The 24,645-nt window shown below is 25.0% G+C and overlaps 1 protein-coding gene across 1 annotated transcript; it reads left to right on the forward strand.

Annotated features, from left to right (window-relative positions):
• On the forward strand, positions 1-23,909 carry LOC128960387 (uncharacterized). The gene is made up of 11 exons (XM_054306458.1): positions 1-73; positions 744-1,239; positions 1,675-1,920; positions 4,014-4,090; positions 18,515-18,781; positions 19,010-19,297; positions 19,369-19,635; positions 19,714-20,032; positions 21,812-21,957; positions 23,140-23,574; positions 23,655-23,909. Exons 1-11 carry the CDS (start codon positions 1-3, stop codon positions 23,894-23,896), a joined length of 2,856 nt encoding a protein of 951 aa, XP_054162433.1. The 3' UTR covers positions 23,897-23,909.
• Positions 23,910-24,645: the final 736 nt, after the last annotated feature.

Here is a 24,645-nt window from a genome sequence, read left to right on the forward strand (position 1 = left end):
ATGCACAATAAATATCACAAACAATGTCCCAATAAATTTACGTCCGTATCGGTGCTCACCATCGGATCAACAGGTAATCGATGACCAAATCGATAAACTATTAAAAAAAGGATTCATTAGGAAAAGTGTCAGTCCATACAGTTTCCCTATAACTCTCGCTTACAAAAAAGACGAGGGCACAAAAAGCCGGCTAACCATAGATTATAGGAAACTAAACAAAATTACAATTCCCGACAATTTTCCGTTCCCGCTATTCAATGACATTGTAGACAAACTCATAGATTGTGAGTATTTCACAACCCTAGACATAACTAGTGGTTTTTGGCACATAAGAGTTGATCAAAAAGATATACATAAGACAGCATTTGTCACAACAAATCAACACTACGAGTGGCTAACTATGCCCTTCGGCTTCAGGAACTCTCCTATGATTTTCCAGAGAGTTATCCAAAACATATTAATTAAACATAATTTAAATAATTTTGCTCATAATTATTTAGATGATATCATAATACATTCAAAATCATTAACTGATCACATAAAACATATTGAGAAAACATTAAGTGCATTACAGTGCGAAAACATAAAATTAAAATTAACAAAATGTAAATTTGCAAAAAATACTGTACAATATTTAGGTCATTATATAACTAAAAACAAATACACACCAATAAATGATAACATTATTGCAATAAAAAATTTCCCTAAACCAAATACAGTTAAACAATTACAACAATTTTTAGGAAAAATCAATTTCTATTATAAATTCATACCAAATGCATGCAAACAACTAAACCCATTATATAATCTACTCAAAAAAGATACTCAATTTAAATGGGATACCGAATGTGAAAATTCATTCAAATGGGTTAAAACATACCTAACAAACAAACCAGTCTTATCTATATATGACGCAAATAAAGAGTGCATACTCTATACCGATGCCAGCAAAATAGGTACCGGTGCCGTGCTTAAGCAGATGCAAAGTGACGGTAAACTACACCCGATAGGCTACTTCTCTCGTAAGTTATTAAACTATCAGAAAAACTATAATGTCTCAGAGCTTGAGTGTCTAGCACTGGTCCAGTCGCTTGACTACTGGCATCATTATCTCTACGGCAATCAAGTGATTGTATACTCAGACCATAACCCATTAAAGTGGTTAAACTCAATTAAAAAACCGACAACACGTTTGTTCAATTGGGCTCTCAGGATAGGACAGTATAATCCTGATGTCAGGTATATTACTGGTAAAACTAATATCGGTGCAGACCTATTAAGTAGAAACCCTGTACTCCAAGGTAATGATAAATACTGTACTACAAAATTTCTCAATATATTAGAGCTAACAGATAATTGTCAAACATTACCMATAAATATCATAACTACAGACATAATAGTTGAAACACAAAAACCATTCATTAAAACATTACCCAAACATTGTATTATTGAAAACAATATCATAATCAGGCAAAAGGCTGACACCAAACGTATATACATACCCGACCCTCTCATCCCTAAACTATTAAGTATTGTTCATAAAAATTATGGTCATATAGGTGCTCACGCTATGACACAATTGATTTGTAGCGCATATTATTTCAAAAATATACACAATCATATCAATGATTATTTAACCAAATGTTTAGTTTGTCAAACAAATAAAATTAATAGAAAACAAAAGTTGGGATCACTGTCCCAAATAGGTCCGGCACAGCAACCGTTTGATATCATATCCATTGATACAGTCGGTGGTCTGGCCGGGTATAACTCAAAGAAACAGTATATTCATGTAGCTATTGATAACTTCAGTCGCTTCCTATGGACTACCGCTTCCAGTACTCAAAGTGCTAAGGATTTTATACAATTAATCAAAAATGTTTGTCAAACACATAAACCAAAACTAATTCTGGCCGACAGGTACACAGGTATCAAAAGCAATGAATTTTGTAATTTTCTTGAAAAACACAACATTAAAATCATGTTTATTACAACAAATTGCCCGCAATCTAATGGGTTATGCGAACGTATAAACCAAACATTAGTTACTAGACTTCGCTGTAAAATCAATGATAATAATCAATCAATTTGTTGGCCAAAATTACTAAACCATTGTACACACGAATACAACAATACAGTACATTCAACAACACAATACACCCCAAACTATTTATTATTTGGCGTCAAACCATTTGACCACTACATGTATGGATCTCAGGTTACAGTAGATAAGGCGCGAAAAAATGCATTTAAAAATTCATTAGATAGTCATACAGTGAACAAATCATATTATGATAGACATCATAATCCATTTGAATTCAATGTAGGAGACCTAGTATTAGTCGACTATAAGAATAAAATATCGCGTAAAAAGTTAGATCCATTAATGTGTGGCCCATATAAAATTGTAAAAAAATTATCTAACATATCATATGTACTAAATTGTGATAAGAAGGGCAAAAGTACCGACACATACCATATATCCAAACTCAGACCATACATACCTGAAAGGATGTCATAAAACCCAGGGATGTAAATATAGAAAAGTTATTTTAATGGGAAAAACTAATAAAAGTAAATATAACTAAATTTCAATCAATGTTCACATACTTTTGACTATCTATTCCTAGAAACCTATTGTCGGTATTTCTCGAACAACCCTTTGAACCCAACCCTATGTACCACTTTTATCACAGTTTATACCTTAAAATATCAATTAAAACTATTGTCACACACATACACAAACACACATACATTCATGTCAATTATATCTTATACACAGATATCATACATATTTCATATTTCTAAAAATAAGACCACACTTTGAAATGTGGGTCAAACTGACCTTCCAGTGGCCAACCATTCAATACATTTTATTATATGTTCAAACACTATATAAATGTATGTCAAACAATAGATACGTAGGGCATTGTATACCATAGTCTATGCTTATAGACATCACATCATATATGAGATATAAGTATCTCATATCAAATGTAATTTTCAATCATAAAGTTTTAAATAAAGTTTTTTTCATTTATTTCAATCCAATCATATCGACTGCACATCATTTCAATTGTTTTTATAACTCATACCAATTTCACGCCACGACATATATATATAGTATAATGTGTTATTTTCAAATATAGATTCTTACAGTATAAACCAGCCGTTATCACAATGATTATACGGTCCCTTACTTAAAAACGTAATTAATGACCAAGATAAAAAACAAAAAAGTTCCAATATACAAATTAAATATACTATTAAATTAGATAAAATGCTTAATAAAAATTTACATTAAAACAAAAAACAAATCATTAAATATTTATATATAAACTATGAGTAATTAAAAAATTAAAAAAATATGTAACAGTCTATTTGAGCTAGATCAAATATATTTTAATTAACCATAAGCTTCGATAGTGCATTTTAATCAAAATAATCAAAAATCACTTTGCTGATCACGGCTGGTATAAACTTTATTTATATACATATCCCTAAAAGCGGTAGTTTTTTTCGTAGAAATATTTTTTTATAATTTTTGTTTTATAATATTATAGTTTACGCAACAGTCGTGAGATGTCTAGCTTTTTAACGGGAAAGACATGAAGGAAGCCCTGAGCTCTCTCTCTCTCTCTCTCTCAAAGAACCCGTTTTTTAGTCACACATTCAATCCAATGGTATAGTTGTGATGGGTCTCGGATTGGTATGAAAGCTAACAAACCATTTGTGTATGAATTATATTGAGAGGAAACAGCACTCAAACCTAACGTTCCCTTCGAAAAACTAACAGTAAATCCTACTGAACGTATAGTTTGCAAAAAAGTTTTTTTTTTGAATTAATAGTTTGCTAACTGTTTTAGCAAACAGTTATATAAATTGAATATTATTTATTTAACAATATATATATATTAGTTTAGTGTATTTATAAATTATAATTGTTAAAAAGAGATATTTTTAAAAATGTGTAGACAATTGTTATTAAAATTATTATCATTATATTTAATAATAATTGCTGGATGTTTTGCGCAATCATCATCACCAACATCATCGTCATCAGCATTACAGTCACAATCAGATATATTTGGTATGTCTTAAATTTTTTATTATTATTACACAATTTAATTATTTTAAACTTTTTCTTTGTAAAAAATAATAATTACTATTATTATAAATATTTTAATTATAATAAATTTATTAATTTCAAAAAATATATATATATATATATATATATATTCAAATATTTTAGTTTTTAAATTTGTTATAATTGTTACCTATACTTACAGCAATTATATTAACTTGTATTTAATCTATACATTAATATTAGCAATTAATGTATTAAAATTATAATATTTAAAATATAAATTTTAAATATTTTTGAAATATTTAATATTTTTTAATTATTTAAAATATTTTTTATTAAATAACCGATAACATGATGTCAACTCAAAAGTTTATCTTAAAATTATATCAATTACTTAAAAATCCATTAATTTTAATGTCAATAATTTTTTTAGTTTTTATTATTTCTAATCTCTTGTTTCACTTTTTTATTTAAAAAAGTAAATATATTTTGCTTATTATAAGTCAAGTGTTTTTTTTTATCTATATAAGCATTATTACTATAAATATTATTAATTTAATAAATTTAGTAAAATAAATACACACATATAAACAAACGTGAAATGTATAATTAACCCTTGCAGACTAATGTTAATTTATTTAAATTATTTTCTCATATAACTAATAGCCTCTTAAGTTAAAAATTATTTAAACATCAATTTTTATCACTTCCTACAAAAGTTGTTACGTACAAATTATTATTATTATTATTATTATTAATACTAATAATTATTATATATTTTTAAGGTGTTATTTATGAGCGTTATGTTTATTTCGGGTAAATAACGATAAAGTGTTACATATTTCTAAAAATTATGATACTATTGTTATAATATATATATATGTATATATTATATAATACTAGATTATATGATTAGATTTTTTAAAATAGGAGATCACCTCCTGAAATACAAACACATTAGATCTCTCTCTCTCTCTCTCTCTCTCTCTCTCTCTCTCTCTCTCTCTCTCTCTCTCTCTCTCTCTCTCTCTCTCTCTCTCTCTGTGTGTGTGTGTGTGTGTGTGTGTCGTTTGTTTACAGCTCGGGTAGTGTTTTTGTTATGTGTAGTAGTGTTGGTAGTTTCGGTACTATTCTTTACAGTTGGCGCTCTCACATCCAATAGTTAAGAGATAGAGTACGAGTGCTAATATGTATAGACAGAGTCGACTTCCTCTTGACCTTTAAATTCTTAATGATTTTTTTTCGCCAGAAAAAGGTGTTTCTCTCGTCACTTTATTTGTTAGTTATAAGAAGTACATTATGTCTAATGTCGCTATAATTTTAACACTAAATTATTTGTAAACTGATATTATATGTTTGTTAGAGTGGTCTACAACACTCTCACCATTTGGCCATTAGGTCAGGTCATTGGCCAACAATAAATAAAATAAAAGAGAAAAATAAAAACAGTTTAATCAATAAATTCTCATTTTTCGGCATTAATTTTGATTTCTTTGGATTTCCAAGAATTTGTATTATTATTATTTCTTTTTTGTTAACTTTTATTTATCGGGCATTAGTTTTTGAAGGAAAGCCGTAAAATATCTGTTTTCTTTAAGAATTAGTTACTCTCTGAAAAAAATTAAAGACTATATAAGTAGACAACAAACACACAGACAGGCAGGCAGAGAGAGAGAGAGAGAGAGAGAGAGAGATTTATGATATTTAAATGATGGCAAAAAAATGGTATGTGTGTTGTTTGGTACAGTATTTTTTCTATACCTGTATTACAGTAAATACAGCAAATTTTTATACAGTATATATTCGATATCTATATAATATGACAGTCTATACAAATATTTATAGACTTTGACAGTACATACATCTGTTTGCCATTGCTTAAGGTATCTATTAATATATTTTTTCTCTTTCTCTCTCTCTTTCTCTCTATTATACGGTATTTTAATGTAACTGTATGTGAAAATCGACAACAACAACAACAAACTAAATATTAATAATAGCAATAATATTAACATTTGAAACAACAAGAGAAATGTTGTAATAATAATAACAAAAAGTTTTATGTCATTGATTTTATATAAAGGTTTCCCATTTAAAACAAAACTAACGGAGAGATTATATGTTTTGGGCGCTAAATAAGAGGCCTTTCTGTCTATCTATCTGTCTGTCTGTAACTAACATTAAAATTGTCTGTTATTTTTAAAAGCCATTTACACATTTAGATGATAACAGTAATAATGAGCTAAAAGGCTAAATTGAAAAACTATGCTTAAAGCCAACTTTAAATTGTAAAAACAAACTAATATAAAAAAAATTATTTTTGTGTTTAATATAAATCATTTGCTGAGATTTTAGATTTGTCGCAATTTTTGTTGTTCTCATTTTTGGATAATATTTTATAATTTTATTGTTATTTGTGTTGTTTAAAGTGAAATAGTTTTATAGTTTTTTTTTCTTTGAAAAAACTAAAAAAAACTGAATAAAATATATATTATATAATAACAAAACAGAATAATAATAATAATATTATTATTAATAAAAAGCTACTGAATATAGTGTATATATATATATTTCTTAAACATAAAAATAACAAAAATTTTTGTAAATATATTTTATATGTAATTAATTATTGCCTAAGAATCAGTAATTTATAGTTACTAATGGTATTAAAAGTTCGCACATAAAAAGTTTTAAATAATTTAATATATATATATATATATATTGCAATTTTTATTATTTGCTCACAATTACTACTACTAATGATGTCTTTTACATTTATGAGAGATTCAAAAATACAAGTATTTTTCATAAAAAACAATTAAACGAAACATCAGATGAGAGAAAGTGTTAAAAAATTATAATTATATATTTTGTTGAAAACAACTAAATATAATAATCATAATAGTTAGCGCTTACCAAAAAAAATCAAATCATAATAATAATAAGCATAATAATGAGTGTCAATTAAATTATGTATTATATATATATATAAAATATTTGTTAGAAAAAAAATTTTTTTTCTGTAAAAACAATACAAAAACAGTGAGCATTAAGTTTGAAACCCATTGAACCTCAAATGTGGAGAAGACTTTCCCTTTAATACTATTATATTAATGCCATTGTTTTTTTCTCCACTGTTGGGTTGATGATTATCCCCCCAAATGAACACTACATACACACACAAAAATCTACCTTTCCTTTCCATTCATGAAACAGAGCACTACTATACATATAAATTTATATATATATATATACAGTATATTACTATCACTATTGCCGACTCAAAACAACAGAAGCGAAAGCTACTGAAAGGGTCGCTGAGCTTTGATATGACAATGAAATAAATAAGTATATCGTATATGAAAAATATAGATAGGGCTTAAATAAAGTGTCACCGGTATATACTGTATATATATATATGCCTTTATGTGTATGTATTAAATCAAGAAAATTGCATGTAATTATGGACTACTACCTGTGCTCACCAGTGTTTATTAACTAAGCAGATATATACGGGAGAGAACACCAACAAACATAAAGCCATGTAATCCTTACTATTTTTCTAAATAGCACTACTAGTAGTTCACTGCCTACGCGCTCTCACTTCACCCTTCATAACACCTGTAGATTTAGCTATCAGTCAATATGAAAAAATATTTTTGACTACTATTTTTTTATGTAGTAAACCCCTTATCATAGCACCGGGATGTTGTTGTTGTTATTGTTGTTATTGTTATGATTCATGTATCAGATACACAGTATATATATAGTTATATACAATATGACTTATAGTACAGTAGTTGTATACAATAGTTGTTGACTTTTGACTCCTAGAGTCTGATTATATAGAAGTTATCGGTCGACAGAAATTCAAATCCTATCAAATCACAAGTTAAGAGAAAAAGAGAGAAAGATTGCATTTTTTCTTAATACCAGTGCTTAAGTAGCAATAGGTCTGACGTTTTTTTTTGTTTTCAGTTATCGTTTTTTGATGAATGTGTCAATTGTTTTGTTTTTCAAATCACTTCTCTTTTTAGCATAAAAAATACACCTCTCTCTCTCTCTCTCTCTCTCTCTCTCTCTCTCTCTCTCTCTCTCTCTCTCTCTCTCTCTCTCTCTCTCTCTCTCTCTCTCTCTCTCTCTCTCTCTCTCTCTCTCTCTCTCTCTCTCTCTCTCTCTCTCTCTCTCTCTCTCTCTCTCTCTCTCTCTCTCTCTCTCTCTCTCTCTCTCTCTCTCTCTCTCTCTCTCTCTCTCTCTCTCTCTCTCTCTCTCTCTCTCTCTCTCTCTCTCTCTCTCTCTCTAATTAGTGAAAGTCACTCACCTTTTCACTTATAATTTCAATAATAATTTATAAATTGCAATGTATTTACCGGCATTGACCCTCATAATCATTAATATCTGTGAAGACAATAATATGTCTATTATTGAGAGGTCATCTCTTTTTTTAAATAATTATTTCTATCATATCCTCATAAAGTAACTGTATTTATATTGAATCATACAGTACTATATAATTAGAAAATTTGTTTAAAACAACAAACAAATAAATATTTGCAATTTCTTTTTAATTTTAAATATTAAACATTTCTATTATTATGTAATAGTGTTCGCAAGTTGTTGTTGTTTTCAAAATCATATAATATTTCATTTGTATGCATATCTCATGAGAGAGTTGTCTCGTAATAATATAAGTTACAACAAAATCTAATTTATATACAAATGGACGACAAATGAAAAAAAATAAAAGTTGAGCTCTTATTTGAATAAATAATTAATTGCACGAAAATTTTTCACTGTATAATTAGAGTCAAATTTAGATGAATTACAAATTGATTGTATTTTATTTTTAATTATAACTATATAAATGAATTGTACTGTATATAAAATAATAATACTAATAATACCTGTATGTACAGTATATACCGGTGAATGTTAATTATAGTTGAGTGTCAATTTATGTGAAATTTAATTCACATTCAATTAGTTGACACTTTTTAATTACCCGCCACCATAATGATTACCTCTATAGAAATATTATTAATTGTTTATATATATTGTATATATTTTTTTTGAAAATTAAATAATTTTAATCAGTTCCTTATCTGTGAGCCCTTTAAATTAACTGATAATAAATATCATTATTAAGTGACACCTGTTTTAGTGCCATTTGGTGACAGAGTCCGATCCCATTGAATCTCATAACCGATTCACTCGTATTTTCCCTTCATTTGCCTAATGTTTTTGTTGTTTTTTATTTATTTATTTTTTATTATTATATGTTTGTTGTCTTATCTCGCTTTCCAATCATCATTAATAGCATCAGACTTATGTAGTGACTTATATAATATATATATAGTGATTATTAATGTGATATATAATATAGTTAAAGGATATCAGGCAACAACTATTTAGTGAATATAAAACTTTTATATTAATTTATATACAGATGCCCTTTAAGAGGGCATAAGTGTATATATATTTATAAACAGTATAAGTCAGTGGGCGTCTGGAAATGCAGACATAATTTTTTTATACAAAAAAAATACAAATTAATAAAATTTTTACCGTAAATTTAATCATAAAACTTTATTATATATAAAATGAATAAATATAGTAATATAGTAATAATTTAATTATTTATTATTTTTCTATATGAATACATTTACTTATGAATATACATTAGCATTTTATTAGCAATAAAACATATTTTTAAATCTATTAATATTATCGATAGGTCAGAGCATGAAATGAAATCAAATATTAATTTTTCACTTTATTTTTTAATTAAAAAATCGTGTATATTATGTACGCTCCTGTAGTGTATGTGTAAGAGTTTGTTAAAAAACAAGTGGGTATTTTTGATAAATTTTGCAAATTTATTATTTAAAAGAAATTATTAGGAAATTATCAACGAAATTATATTAATATATAATATTTTCTTTTTAAAACTTTGTTTGTGGGCTATAAATGCATATTAAAATTGACTTTTTATACCTAAACCACCGGCACTGCAAAATAGAGGTATATCTGGTTTATAATGCCATAGGAGTGGGCTATAAATATTTTGATACAATATATTTAATATTTATATATAAGGGCTCTCTCTCTCTCTCTCTCTCTTTACATGAAATATACCTATAATTTTCAAATGTTGTAGTTTTTGATTGTGAACTCAGATGATGTGGTGTTCACAGGAATTCATGATTTTGCTATTTATCGCTATTGATATCACTAGTTATTATGGGCTCATACATAACAAACCAAAAAATAGCTGTACATTATATATCATATACAGTATATACTTTTCTATACACAAATAATCTAACTTTTGATTACAGACAGTACATATGTCTGTAGTACCCATATTATGAATCACATAATATTTATCGGTCTTCAAAAAAAAGGGTAGGTGCGTACACCTAACCTCTCTTCACGATTATCCCCTGTGCTTATAATTTAGTAGATTTTCACTATTATCCTATTCCAGTATCTGGTTATGTGTTTATTACTTAGCTTATATGGTTAGAAATTTATATACAATATATAATAAAATCAAGTATATTGATACCATCAATAAAAAAAACTAATAATATCAATGATTTTATTCAATGATCACACACTATAAATATAATACTGTTGTACAGTATATGTAAATTAGTTTAAAGATAAAGCATAAACATAACAGTGCTATACATTAAAGAAAAAAAACTAACAGTAAATTCCTTTAACTATCTACTAATGTACAGTATATTTGTTAACTATAATTTTTTTTATAATTTTATATTTATATAAATAATATGAACACTAATTTATCTTAATAAGTTTGACAACAAAATCAAGCATTAGACACACATATACAGTATACACACAAATAGTTAAATATTGTTAAAGTAATTCATTATTTTAAGACATTTAATATTATGAGATAAACAATAAACAGAAGTTTCATAATTGCTATTTTATTATAGTTTTATATTTTATTATTTACTTATTTTTTTTCTTTAGTTAAGTTCGTATTAAACTTTATAAGTTATTCAAACCTTTAAACTAATAATACATGTAAAGTAATTGTAGTATAATTTAATGGCTTCATTTTATTGGTTTTTTGAAAATTAACAAAAAAAATTTTATTACATTTTAACGCACATAATGATTTTTTAATGTTACTATTATTATACAAATTTTAGTACCAATTATCGCTATAATTTTACTAAAAAAAATTTTTGACAATTGATAAAACATCTGTAAATAAACTTTAAATAATATTTATTTAATAAAATATCTATTTGTTAAATGATAATACTAATACTAATATTATTATATTTAATATTAATATTTTAAAATTATTTTATTCTCCGAAAAAATTGGTAAATCACGATTTGATTTTTTTAGCAAAAAAAATAAATAAAAACTATTATTTTTTGGTAGTTTTATATTTAAACTGTAATACATGCAATAGTGTTGATTGTGACAATATAATTGTTTCATATTTTTATGTTATTATTTTTTCAACTAAATAATGAAAAATTATTTTTGGCAACTTTTTCAATTTATATTTCTCTATATTTCTCTCACTTTATACAACCAAAATATATTTGCTATGTTATCAATAGTTAGCATTTAACAAAAATTAGTCTAAATTGTTGTTGAATTGTTAAACTTGAAAAAAACTTTTTACATAAGTTTTTTCAAGGAAATGCTTTACAAATAAATCTTAGATAGTTTTAGAGAGTTTGACTCGTTTTCATGTTGTTGTTGTAGTTTGTTGTCTGCTATGAATAAAAACCTAAATTATTTTTTTTAGCTTATAATTGCTTAATTCAATGAGCCGTATGTACAGTATGTGTATGTATTTATTTATGTGTGTTTTACTATACATGCAGATAGTATATATACATTTGCATAGTTTGACATATACTACAGCTTTAAATTACTACTACCACTAACAATAATAATAATAAATATGACATTTAGTTATCATAGTTTGATTATTTATAATAAACATGAAAACTGAGAGATATCAAGATATCCCAAAATGTATAGTAAATGACCGTAAAATTTGCAAAACTTATACTTCAAAATACTTGTAAAATATACTGTACATTATATATATACATATATTTTATATGAAATAACTATATATTTTTTATAGTTATAAAGTGAGCGTTGGGGCCGAACAGACAGTGCTTTCCGCTCATACCTTAAAATTTTTTGGTGTTGTCTACGATTTTTATGCCCGTTATCTATAAATTATTTTTTATTGTTGTCTCTGTTATTGTCTATGTTTTTATTATTGTTAGACATCCATATGTTAGTTGTATAGCATTATGTAATGCCATTAAATATGTTAATTATTTTATATTATTTCAAAAAAATTTTTACACAATCGCTCATCCAATGATAACCATAAAATTTTTATTATAAAAAAATTATTATTATTATTATTATTAAAGAAACAACAAATATCCAGTATTTTAATCATTCATAATAATTGTGTGTGCGTTAAAATTTTGTATTTTGTGCATTTAAAAAATATTTTGCAATTTTTCATTGTATTGATAAATTTATTTTCGCATTTTTACTTACCTGTAATATACTGGTTATGATAGATTAGTGATATATATATAATATATAATATAATATAAAGTATATAAAAAGATCAATGTTTTAAATATAAAAAAAATCTCACACACAATAAAACTTTTAACATTAACTTAGAAAAAAATAAATACGATTAAAAACGGTCATATGTTGTGTAATATATAAAATTAAATAATAAAGTCAATGCTTATGCAATAATGTTTTATTAGATAAATTAGTGGTACAGTACCGGTTGGGACAGATACTAGAGTACAGTATCTGATGTTATGTTGAGATAAGGGTTGTCTCAAAAATATTGGTCACAATCTTCTCATAACAATTGAATGCCTTAATTGTGGTAAACCAGGAGTGCATTAAATACCAGACATTCAAACTAAATATAAGACATTCATTGATACCGTAGTAAAGTGTATAATATTGTATAAAGTGCTTATGACTTGAGCACCGATAGCAGTCTACCTGTTCATTGTGTGGCTTCTCTTCATGGGAACGATTAGATCAAAGAACCCTATTATTGAATTTTATTTAACATATGAAATATAATGGCTTTCCTAACGGTATACCAAATACAATGCATTCATACAACCAGCACCAGTAGCTTTAATAGTTGTTGTAATAGTTGTTTAATATTATGAGAATATTTTCACCAATTTATATACACGTATTGATATAAGTAATAATTTTTCTTCAAAAAAGAAAGAGTGTTTCTCTTATATTTATATATATATATATATATATATATATATATATAAATAAAAAATAGAAACAAAATAATTATTGGATAATAAAATATCAAAAAATTATTTTTGCTCTCTCTTTCTCTCATAATATAAATGATATTTTTTGTATTATTGAAAGATTTCTGTTTTCAAAAGTGATTTTAAGTGAGATTTTTTCTTAAAGTAACAAAAAAATAAAGTTTTGTTTGTCTTTTTGAACGGAAGATATGATTTACTGTTTTGAAGTATAAATATATATCGGTTGAGAAATTGCTGTCAAAAAATGTCAACAAAGCATAAAATTCTGGAAAAGATGACAATTTTTATAAATTATTTTTAAATATGTTTTATGATATACACAGTAGTATTGTATATATATATATAATATAATAACAATAATACAATGAAACGCTTGTCTAGTTTGTAGAAAAAGATTTTTTCTAGTATTTATAATTACAACAAAAAAGCATATTTTGTTATTTCTTTTGACATTTACTTAAAAGTTTTTACTTTTATTTTTAGCATTTTTCAGTTGCTTTAAAAAATTACGTAATGTAATTTATTAATATTTTGCACAAAAAAATATTAAATTAATTAGCAAATTATTTTTAGTTTTTTATTTGCATCAAAATTTTTCAATTAATATTAATATAAATTTTTCAACCATAGTTTTGTTTTAGTTTTTCAATTATAAAAACAGTTGGAAATCACTTATTCCTACCCTTTCTTTAATGAAATTTATTAGAAAAAAATTACCAAAAATACCAAAAAATTATTTGAGTTATTTTATTAGGATTTTTATATTATATTACTAAATTAGACTGATGTTTATTAATAACTTTTTTTCACGTAATAAATAAAAATTTTGCTATAAGTATATAAATTTATATATAGTAAATATATTAGTATAATGCAAAGTATAAAAAACTATTTTTTTCATTTAATAGATAATATGTAACTTATAAAAATATAAAATATAAGCGAAAAACTATATAAAAATTACAGTGAAAATGATATTGTTTTGTTACTTATTTAAATTATAATAAATTTGTGTATTTATCAGTAAAAATTTTTGAATGAGCAATGAACTTTTATTAATTACTATAATGTTTATAAAAAACATTATTTTTTATTTATTTAATATTAATTTTATTTGTAATTAATATATAAATTGTATGTTCACTAATACTTAATATATGTAAAATACATTATTAATTTTTTGATATAAATAATAAAATCCAGTATTAAATCATTAGTTAATTTCATTGATTCTAAGGAGATATATATAATTATAGTAAAATAATTTTGTTTATAGCAAAAGTCAACTTTTTATTTAAATATTGTAAACTCTATTTATAAAAAAACTTGATAATTGAATGTTTCCGTGATTTTTGCAATTTTTAACTTTTTTTTATCTAATTTATTGATTTTTATTATCGATAATTTTATTATTAAGTTCAAGTTTATTATATAACTATGAATCTAAAAGATATGCCGTTAGTTAATAGTAGTAATACTAATAATAATACCAAATAAATTCTCTTTTAAAAAATTATAATAATTATATACAAAAAAAATACAGTAACTTTCTATTGAATGTCTATTACAATAAAATATGTTATTTAATTCAATTATTTAGCAATTTTTACACAGTTATGGACCAATGCTTTAATATTATAAAATACATTTAAATAAAAGCATTTTTGTAGACTATAATCATAAATCTATTTTTAATGTTCACGTAATGAAACAAATAAAATAACTATTTTTTTGTAGTGATCACACCAAACACTAGTTGAATAGATTATTGAATGATAATATAGTGTATATGTATTTTTTGTGACTTATATAAATTTATAATAAAAATTTTTGACTTATGTCTTATATATTACCTGTTTATCGACAGCTTATGCCGCCAATTATATTATGCAAAAGTATTTATAAGACGAAACACATGAAAACATATGCAATGCATACCTACCTGAGCCCTAAGCGTACCCATGGCTTCCCTTTTTTTAATAATAATTACAAACCATTTGTGACTTTTTGGCAAATTAGGTGAAATGTATTAAAGTATTTACTCATGCATTGTGTTGTATTTTTTTGTTGTTGTTGAAGGGCTTCACCAACAAAAATTTGCACAATATATCTATAATTTTAAATGATTGAATAAAAACAAATGACTCTTCAAAAAATGTTACAAAAATTTTTTCCCCGAAAAAATTTACAATAAAAAAATGCTTAAAAATGTTTTTTGACAGCAAACTTGTCGCCAGTAATTATGCAAAAAACAATTTTTTTGTTTGTTGTTGAGTAGTTTAAAGACACATATCAATACATTTTAAGACATTTATGATATGATATATACAGTTTGAGTACAGTATGTTATGGTGTATTAAAATTTGTTATTTTTTTCGTGTGTGTGTTTAAATATTTTCTATCGATATATTTTATTGTAGATATATATATATATACTGTATATATATGTCTGTAATAGATAATTACTGAGAATTGGAGCCTCAATACATAAATACAGTCAATACCTGGATTTATGATAATGAAAAAAATACTTACTTTACTTAACTATCTGTCAATAAGCTATTTCTAGTTTTCAACATTGGGTTACAGTTAATATTACATAATAATATGTTAGAAATTATAATTATTTAGTATTTGTTATTATTATTAATACAGTATTTAAAGTGTCAATTTATTATGCAATTTAGTTGTGTTTGTGTGTGTGTGGAAAGTAATGTGTGATTTGAAATTTAATATAATATGCAAAACTTTTATATATAAAAAAAACTCGTATAATCTCTATTGCCTTTGAGTTATACGGGTTCATAGTTATATAAGTTATATAATAATGTGTAAATAAAATAACCACATGTCATATACGTTAAAACAATCCTAACATAGATTATATGATAAATTTTTTTTCAAACACCAAATATTTTCTCTCTTTCTTTCACTCTTAGATGAGACCCCTTATATTAAGTGATAGGTAACTAACAGCCCAAAGGTTTTTTCATCAAATATTTAAAGGAGAGAAAAGAGTATTATTTTTATTTTTTAGAGATACAGTATTTGGCTTAAGGAAACTCAATAATACTCTCTCACAATAAATATATACTGTAATACTTGTTATATAAAAAAAATATTTCAATATAATATTGTAATCTAAAATATAAATGTTGATAAGTTAAAAATTAGATGCCAAACGAAAAATATAAGATAACCACAAAAAATTCTGTCACACTGAAATGTATCAACTTTAAATTATTCCTGTGAAGCTACTGTTAATGATAAAAATGCAATTCTTTTTTATTAAAATAAAATGGTTATGTGTCTTTAAATTTTATAATTAAAATTTTTAAAATTATTTGTTTTAAAGATAAAATGGCCATTTTAATAAATATGATCCAAAATTTACAAATCATAAATTTTTAATTTAATTATTATTTATATGATTTCATCATAAATTATCATTTTTAATTTCACAATTCTCAAGTGGTTACCTAAGTGATTATTTAAGAAAATTATCAAAAATTAATAAGATTTAATTAACTCTTTAAAGACGATAAATAGTCAATAACATGAGATAAATGTTTAGCGATAATTAAGTTTTAAATAAAAGTTAAAAATCTAATTTTTTTATGTCCTCTATTAGACAATATATTCATCTTCTATTATAACATTGTTTTAGATTATTTGTCATAAATTAGTAAAAAATACTTATAAATTAAATAATAACTTTTTGTTATAAGCTGAATTAAATGAAATATATTTTAATTTTATTTATAACTTAGTCTTGAAGTAAGATAAAATAAATTTTTTGTATAAGATATAAATGTATGAGTCTCTAAATATGATTAATAAAAAATAAAATATCTAAGTTAATTATAATTATAAAATTTTGGCAATTAATCATCAAATTTTAGTAAATTGCAATAGTTATAAAATAATTTATTAAAAAATTAAAAATATTTATTAGTTTAATAATTATTATATAAATTAACATTCAATGTACTAATCTATAAATGATTTGATAAAATTTAGTGATGTTTTAATAAAAAATAACTGAAATAAACTTTTATCACAATATTATTTTAAAATGTGTTACTTAATGATTAAAAAAATGGTTGATATAGTTGAGATAAAAAATTATTTTTTATTCACCATATAACCCTGTTAATCTACTAGCAAAATATCATTTGATTTTAATTATAAAAAAATGTCTAGTGTATTTAAAATAAATAATTTAAGGTTATGTCAAAAATGACATAATTTCATTTTTTGCTAAAAAAGCTAAGAAATACTTTAAAAATAAAAATGATAATTTCTATATACATTGCGTAATAATTATTGAAGATAATGGTGAAAATTTTATTATTTAATTGTCTTTAGTTTTTAAGAAAATTAACTTAGAAAATTCATTAAAACCATGACAGCTATTGTTGTGATTACCTTATATTTATTTCTACATTTATGTATATAACTTATGGTATGTTTTTAAATAATGTATTTCATATAAAAGCATTTACATTAAATACAGTATATGTTTTGTATAGTAATAAAAGGATTACAAATTTTTTTGAATGTCCAACAAATAGGAGAACATATTTATTATTTATTTCCTGAATCATATCAAGAGGTGCTCTCTCTCTCTTTCTCTCTGTCTGTCTGTCTGTCTCTCTGTTTCTCCCATTTCTTTCTTGAAGGTAATAGTTGTCCAATCAGTCAATCCTTTTTTATGGATGTACTGCTAGTTTAATAGATGAGTATTTTTGGATAATTAGATAATTTTTCATTTAACTATATATTTATTATTGAAAGCTAATGTCAGACAAAAAAGACAAATTATTGATTATAAGAGTCTCTCTCTATTTAAACATAACATTAAGAGTATTTGATTTTCAACAAAAATAATCATTTAATCCTTTACCTATTGAACAGGTATTTAATAAATGGTTTTTTTATTGATAATGTGTTAGCTAAAGTCATAAAAGTTTTTAATAATAGAAAAAGTACATTTAAAAAAATATACAATACATATTTGATATAACATTATTGTTTAATTTGTTTTTTATTTAATTTTAACAATTAGATTGTAACGATGGTATCGTAACCTATGAACTGTTAACGGGTCAGGTGTTCACCAATCCGTCCGATTCGGTGACAATGATGCCGGGAGTACTGCATCTGACCGACTGTATGAATATGTGTTCGCGGAACAACTCGTGTCGTGCCGTCAACTTTGAGACCGGACTCTGTGTACTATTGAGGACATTGCCCGGCAATGAACAGCCCGATCCATCATCTCAGTCACAGTTCCCAGTATTCACTATATTTGCCCAAAAGATATGTCTATCAGGTAATAATCGTTAGTTGTTTTGGTTTTGAATTGAATAACTTTAGCATAAAAATCACATTTTTGGTTATTTTTATAGTTTATAATTACTGTTATAATTAAAATTGATTTAAAAAAATATATTTTTATGTTACTTTCTTTTTGTTGTTAAATATTTCAATGATAATAAAAATAATAATAATAATAATAATAATAATAATGTTAATTAATTATTTAATGATAAATGAATAGACAAAAAGCAGATGTGCAACAGGGGCTGGGCTTTCGAAAGGGTTAAAGGTTTTGAAATGAAAAAGTATAGCAAAAAAGCCGTTAAAGTAATGACAAGACAGGAATGTATGCAAATGTGTCTCAACGAAAATGACTTCGAGTGCCGATCCGTTAACTTTGACTATGAGTCCAATGAATGCTCCCTTTCCGATATGGACAGGAATACCATCACTTATAATATAATTAAATCTAGAAAATATGGTCCGTCATCGGGCAGTGTTGACTATATGGAAAATAACTGTATTCAAGGTATTAAATCATTTATTTTTCTATCATTATAGTAATTACATTAAAACTTAATATTCTTCATAATTTTTTAGAGCCAAAAAAATTATGTGATTTTAAGCCAATAAATGGCAAAATATTGAAAACAGTTGACTCTGTGTTTGAAAATGTTAAGACCATAGAGGAGTGTAAAGAAAAATGTCTGAACAGTCCCTATCGGTGCCATTCATATGATTTTGGTGACCCATCTAACACTGTTTGTCGTACATCCCATTTGGACAAAAATTCATTGTCTCACGTAGAAAATCCATACATTGAAATAGCAGGTGCCACCACTTATGAACTGGTCTCCTGTTACAATGGTATACCTCTATTATCATGTCGTATACCCTATAAAAAAGGTGTTATAATTTTTTTGTGTTTAATTTTTTAATTTTCAGTAACAATTTTGTGTCGATCCCGTGAGATGATAGCCAAAGTTAGGACAACAAAAGTATTTGACGGCAAAATCTATGCCAAATCAAAGCCAAATCTATGCGTCAATGATATTAGTAATAGTCTAGAGTTTGAGATTAAGATGAAATACAATGACGTTGAGTGTGATGTCAAACAACAAGATAAGGGACAGTTCAGCAATGATATTGTCATTCAACATCACGACATGATTGTCACCACTCAGGACCTGTTGCTTAACGTTCACTGCAAATATGATCTCTCAAACAAAAGCATATCAAACAATGTGAACCTTGCGGTCGACGGGTAAGTGCTTTGAAACGATTGTCTCCAACTAACTACTGGTTCCCAAAACCCCGAGACTTTCATTTATCATAAAATAACATCTTTCTCTATGAGTGTGTGTGTGTGACCTTATCTCTTATATAATGACAATAATTATGTCTAAACACTAATTGTTTAATAACACAAATAATTATTAAAAAAGATTTATTTTGTAATATTGTTGCTGAACTTGGCGTACATTTCCTTAAATTAAAAAAAATATTACTGAAAGATAGCGATAAATTTAGCTTAAATCTGATTTAGCTATAATTAACATATATGTTATAACCATTTGATTTGCATAAATGTTTACATAATATGAGATAATACTTATCATTGGTTATTATTATTACATAAAATGTTTATTTTTTATAAAAAATAACATCAATTTTTAATTTTGTTAATTTTAATTTAGAAATTTGTATCAAAATTTGTATAATGAATTCATGACCTTTTTCTATTTTTCTCAAATATAGACTAATTTGCATAAAAAATCATTTGTTTAATATTAAGCACTTAATTAAATTAAATATGATTGCACTTTAAGTATCTTATAATATTATATCGTAATTTACATATCCGATAGTCATAATTGATTTAGATTTGTATTTTCATTATATATTCACATATAAACTAAAGTATGTATATATTATTCCGGGAAATGATTTTCCAAAAAAAAGTTGTTATTCAAACAAATATAAACTTTGCTTAATTTATTTTTTTATTGTTGGTGTTGTTGTTGTTTACTATGATTATGATTATATGTTTATGGTTATCATTAATGTCCAATCATAAGCTCATTATTAGGGTTAAGTATAAAAAATAGACATCAAAAATACTATATGAGTAGTTAGTCTGTGTTTGTAGAGAAATACTGATTAAAATTTCAAATTAACTGTTCAAATGTCTAATGTGAACATTTCTCACACATAACAAAACAATACATTTCAATACTTAAATAAATTTATATATATATACAGTATATAACTAACTACTAGAAAGCAATTCAATACACAACAACCCAAACAATTTGTATGTTGTGTTGAATAAGTATTTTTGAAAAAATTGAATAGTTTTAATCTCTCTCACCATTTCTCTACATACATACATATATTTTTTTAAATATATTTATAACGATATTACTGTATGTTATTGTATTATGGCATTTTAATTGCTTTAAGGAAATCATACAGTAATATACAGTATTTATAAAGTTTCTCTCTCTCTCTCTTTCTCTCTCTCTCTCTCTCTCTCTCTCTCTCTCTCTCTCTCTCTCATTGAGAAAGACCTTAACCTTCACTACAAAATAAAAGTTTAGATTAACTGAAAGAAAAGTTCAATTAATTTGAATATTTAGATCTCATGATGTTTACAATGTACTGTATATATCAAGTGTACATCAAGTTTGCTGTTAATAATCATTTATTTATTGATGTAACCAGGAACAGTTAGCTCTTTTTTTTGTATACTCATATACATATTTTATTTAATATAATAGATCATATTATGCAAATCATATATATATTACCTGTTTTAATATATTGCAAAATACACACATAAAAGTTATATTAATATAACCCAATATTTTTGAGACTCATTTTTCATGTTTTTCCTGATATAAATCAAACCGACTTATAAAAAGAATATTATCTTTTATTATATTAATGATTAAAATATTATTATTACATTAATTATGATATTATATTTAATATATATATATTTTTTTAATCATTTAATAAAATATTTGTTTGATTTGGACAGTGATGTAGACACTACTGGTCACCACTCGGAAACAGTTAGCTCACCGAACGTAACGATGAGAATCACTGATCTATACAGAAGTGACATAATGTCAGCACAGGTCGGGGATTCACTTTTGCTGCGCTTCTCTATCCTCGAACAGAACAGTATGTATTATATTACATATTATGGTATTACAGTATTTTTTAATGTGTTTTCCCACGAGATATAATATTAGTGTTTTATGTATAGTACCGACAATTTTAAGCAACAACTTTAGTTATACGATATATATATATATATATATATATATTGAACAAAATATCTCCAATATTATTCATTTAGTATCTTTTTTTTGATGATAATTACTGGTATATTTCCCACAAACAACTGTCCCAAAAACAGTGAGAGTATACATTAGTGTAGATAAGTTACACATCGGCTAACAAATTCCAAGATTAACAGTAATTTTCGTTGATTTTTTTTATTTTAAACTTTTTTTGGCTTTTAAATAAAACTATATATAAATAGTATAAGTCTATCATTAGTAGCATTAATATTGATAAATAGTTGTCTTTCATATGGCTAACCATTTTTTTAAAAACCGGAAATTTTTGTGAACATTAAAGAACTTTATTTTACTTTAATGTACTTAAATAAGTAATAAAAAATTGTTTAACAGTTATACATAGTTAAGCATTAAATAAAATAATGATTACTTTTGTTGATAGTGTGTGTATATATAAAAACTTCATTTAATATATTTTTTGTTTGTTGGGTACTGTCTCCACAACACACAAATTCATCAATATATATATATATATATATATATATATATATATATATTATTAATATATTAGTTGTGATTATATTTAATTTAAATGGTTATCTATGAGAAGACAAACATCATTATAAAAACAGTCAATTTTTTGACAACTAATTTTAATGAACCATATATTTAGACACCAATTTGGGTGGTCTAATACATATAGATATTATTTCTATATTGATCTATAATTAACTTATTTATAAGATATATATTTAAATATTTAAATGTCAAACATTATTATGCATATATAAATTTTTTGTTAACTATGATAGATGACATGAACATTAAATTACTTTTTAAATTTGCCATGGATAATTACTTGAGTATATTAAGATAATTTGATTAAAAAAAATAATAATAAAACATATTTGATTGATTAAACATAATAACTTGATTTTATATATTTTAATATTATAAACCGTTTATTACTATAATATATTTATTTATCAATAGTTTACACATTTGCGTTATAAGTATTTTATAAAATTAATAATAATTATTTCACTCTTTTATTTTTAAGGTCCGTATGAGCTATTTGTTAGAGAGTTGGTAGCTATCGATGGACAGGACATGTCTGAGATAACATTGATTGATAGTCAGGGCTGTCCAACCGATTCACTAATAATGGGTTCAATGGGTAAAGCAGACGGTGACGGCCAGATATTGGAGGCCCGTTTCGATGCCTTCAAGTTTCCCACTTCAGACGTCGTCCAATTCAAAGCACTGGTAGCTCCGTGTTTGCCATCCTGTGAACCAATCAAATGTAGTATAACTGGTGCCGACGGCCGCACCAGTGAAATGCATTCTTATGGTAAACGAAGACGAAGGAAGAGAGACGCCGACGAAGTATTGGTTGTCCAGTCATTGAGTGTTTCCGATAAGTTTGGGTTTCAACGAAGTCAACGAAAGTCAGACTCAAATGATGACAATATGTCTGTTATGAACGCTTCAAAAGGTAAGCATTTGGTGATAATTTTACCAAAAAAAAAGTTGGGATAAAATTTAAGTTTTTTTGCTATTTATGTATTATTTCAGAGGAGAAAATAGTTGAAGTAAACTCCTGTAAAAACATATTTGGTATCAGTTTAATAGTATTGACATTTATTTTGGCCCAAACCATACTTGTGGTCACATTTGCCTGTCTCTGGTCCGCCAAACGCCGTGATCGGGCACTGACCAACCGTGAGTGGCCTCAATCGCATTTAATCGCCAACGAGACGCCATACCCGAGCATCTGCAACGACTACATGTATCCGACCAGAAAACCACACTTTTGAATATATTCATAGAAACCGCGATATTAAAAGAGAAATACACATTAATAATGTAAAACAACAAAAATGTTACTCAGTTTTAGGGATTATTTAAATTGAATATCATTACATCTAAATCATGGACTTAGACACACACATGCTTTACATAACATACATATTTTTTTTTATTTATTATTATTTATATATACAACACAAACATTAGAGTTAAACAATTAGAGAATTTTAAGTAATATTTATTTGTTTTTTTTCTTTAAATTATAAGTCATACTTAAAAATTTCTTATTGTATAGCATTTGAATGTCCAACAGATTCTGGATTTTAGCGAAACACCAAAAAAAATAAGATATTAAATAAACTAATTTATGGGTCGGGTATTGATTATAAATAAAGGATTATCTCTATTGGGGGCCCTCCTTAACACATTAGGAGAGCACTGATCATACAAACAATTTGTGATTTTTACTGTTCATTATTTACCATAATTATTTAAATTATTTAACTCATACACAAATAATTTATTTATATTATTTATTTATTTATTTATTAAACTCATATCATTTTTATTATTTATTTCATACATTTTTTCAATTAATTTATTTTCAAGCATCTCATCATTTATTTATTTATATTTTTTTAAATACCGATACATACGTGTAAATCGGCAGCTAATGAACCACATTGTGATCATTTATTTCATTTATTTAATATTTATTAATAATTTATACCAGTATTTCAATAATATTTATTATTTA

Source organism: Oppia nitens, unplaced genomic scaffold (genome assembly GCF_028296485.1).
Source record: "Oppia nitens isolate AA-2021 unplaced genomic scaffold, nextdenovo-longstitch-racon4-pilon3 scaffold4_pilon_pilon_pilon, whole genome shotgun sequence".
NCBI lineage: Eukaryota > Metazoa > Arthropoda > Arachnida > Sarcoptiformes > Oppiidae > Oppia > Oppia nitens.

What these genes read in the sequence shown, in the direction of transcription:
- LOC128960387 (XM_054306458.1), top strand. Translation starts at nt 1, where the DNA reads ATGCACAATAAATATCACAAACAATGTCCCAATAAATTTACGTCCGTA. An exon ending in AAACTAATTCTGGCCGACAG is followed by an intron (nt 1,921 to 4,013) that starts GTACACAGGTAT and finishes ATATTTAATAAT; the next exon opens with AATTGCTGGATGTTTTGCGC. An exon ending in GTCACAATCAGATATATTTG is followed by an intron (nt 4,091 to 18,514) that starts GTATGTCTTAAA and finishes TTTAACAATTAG; the next exon opens with ATTGTAACGATGGTATCGTA.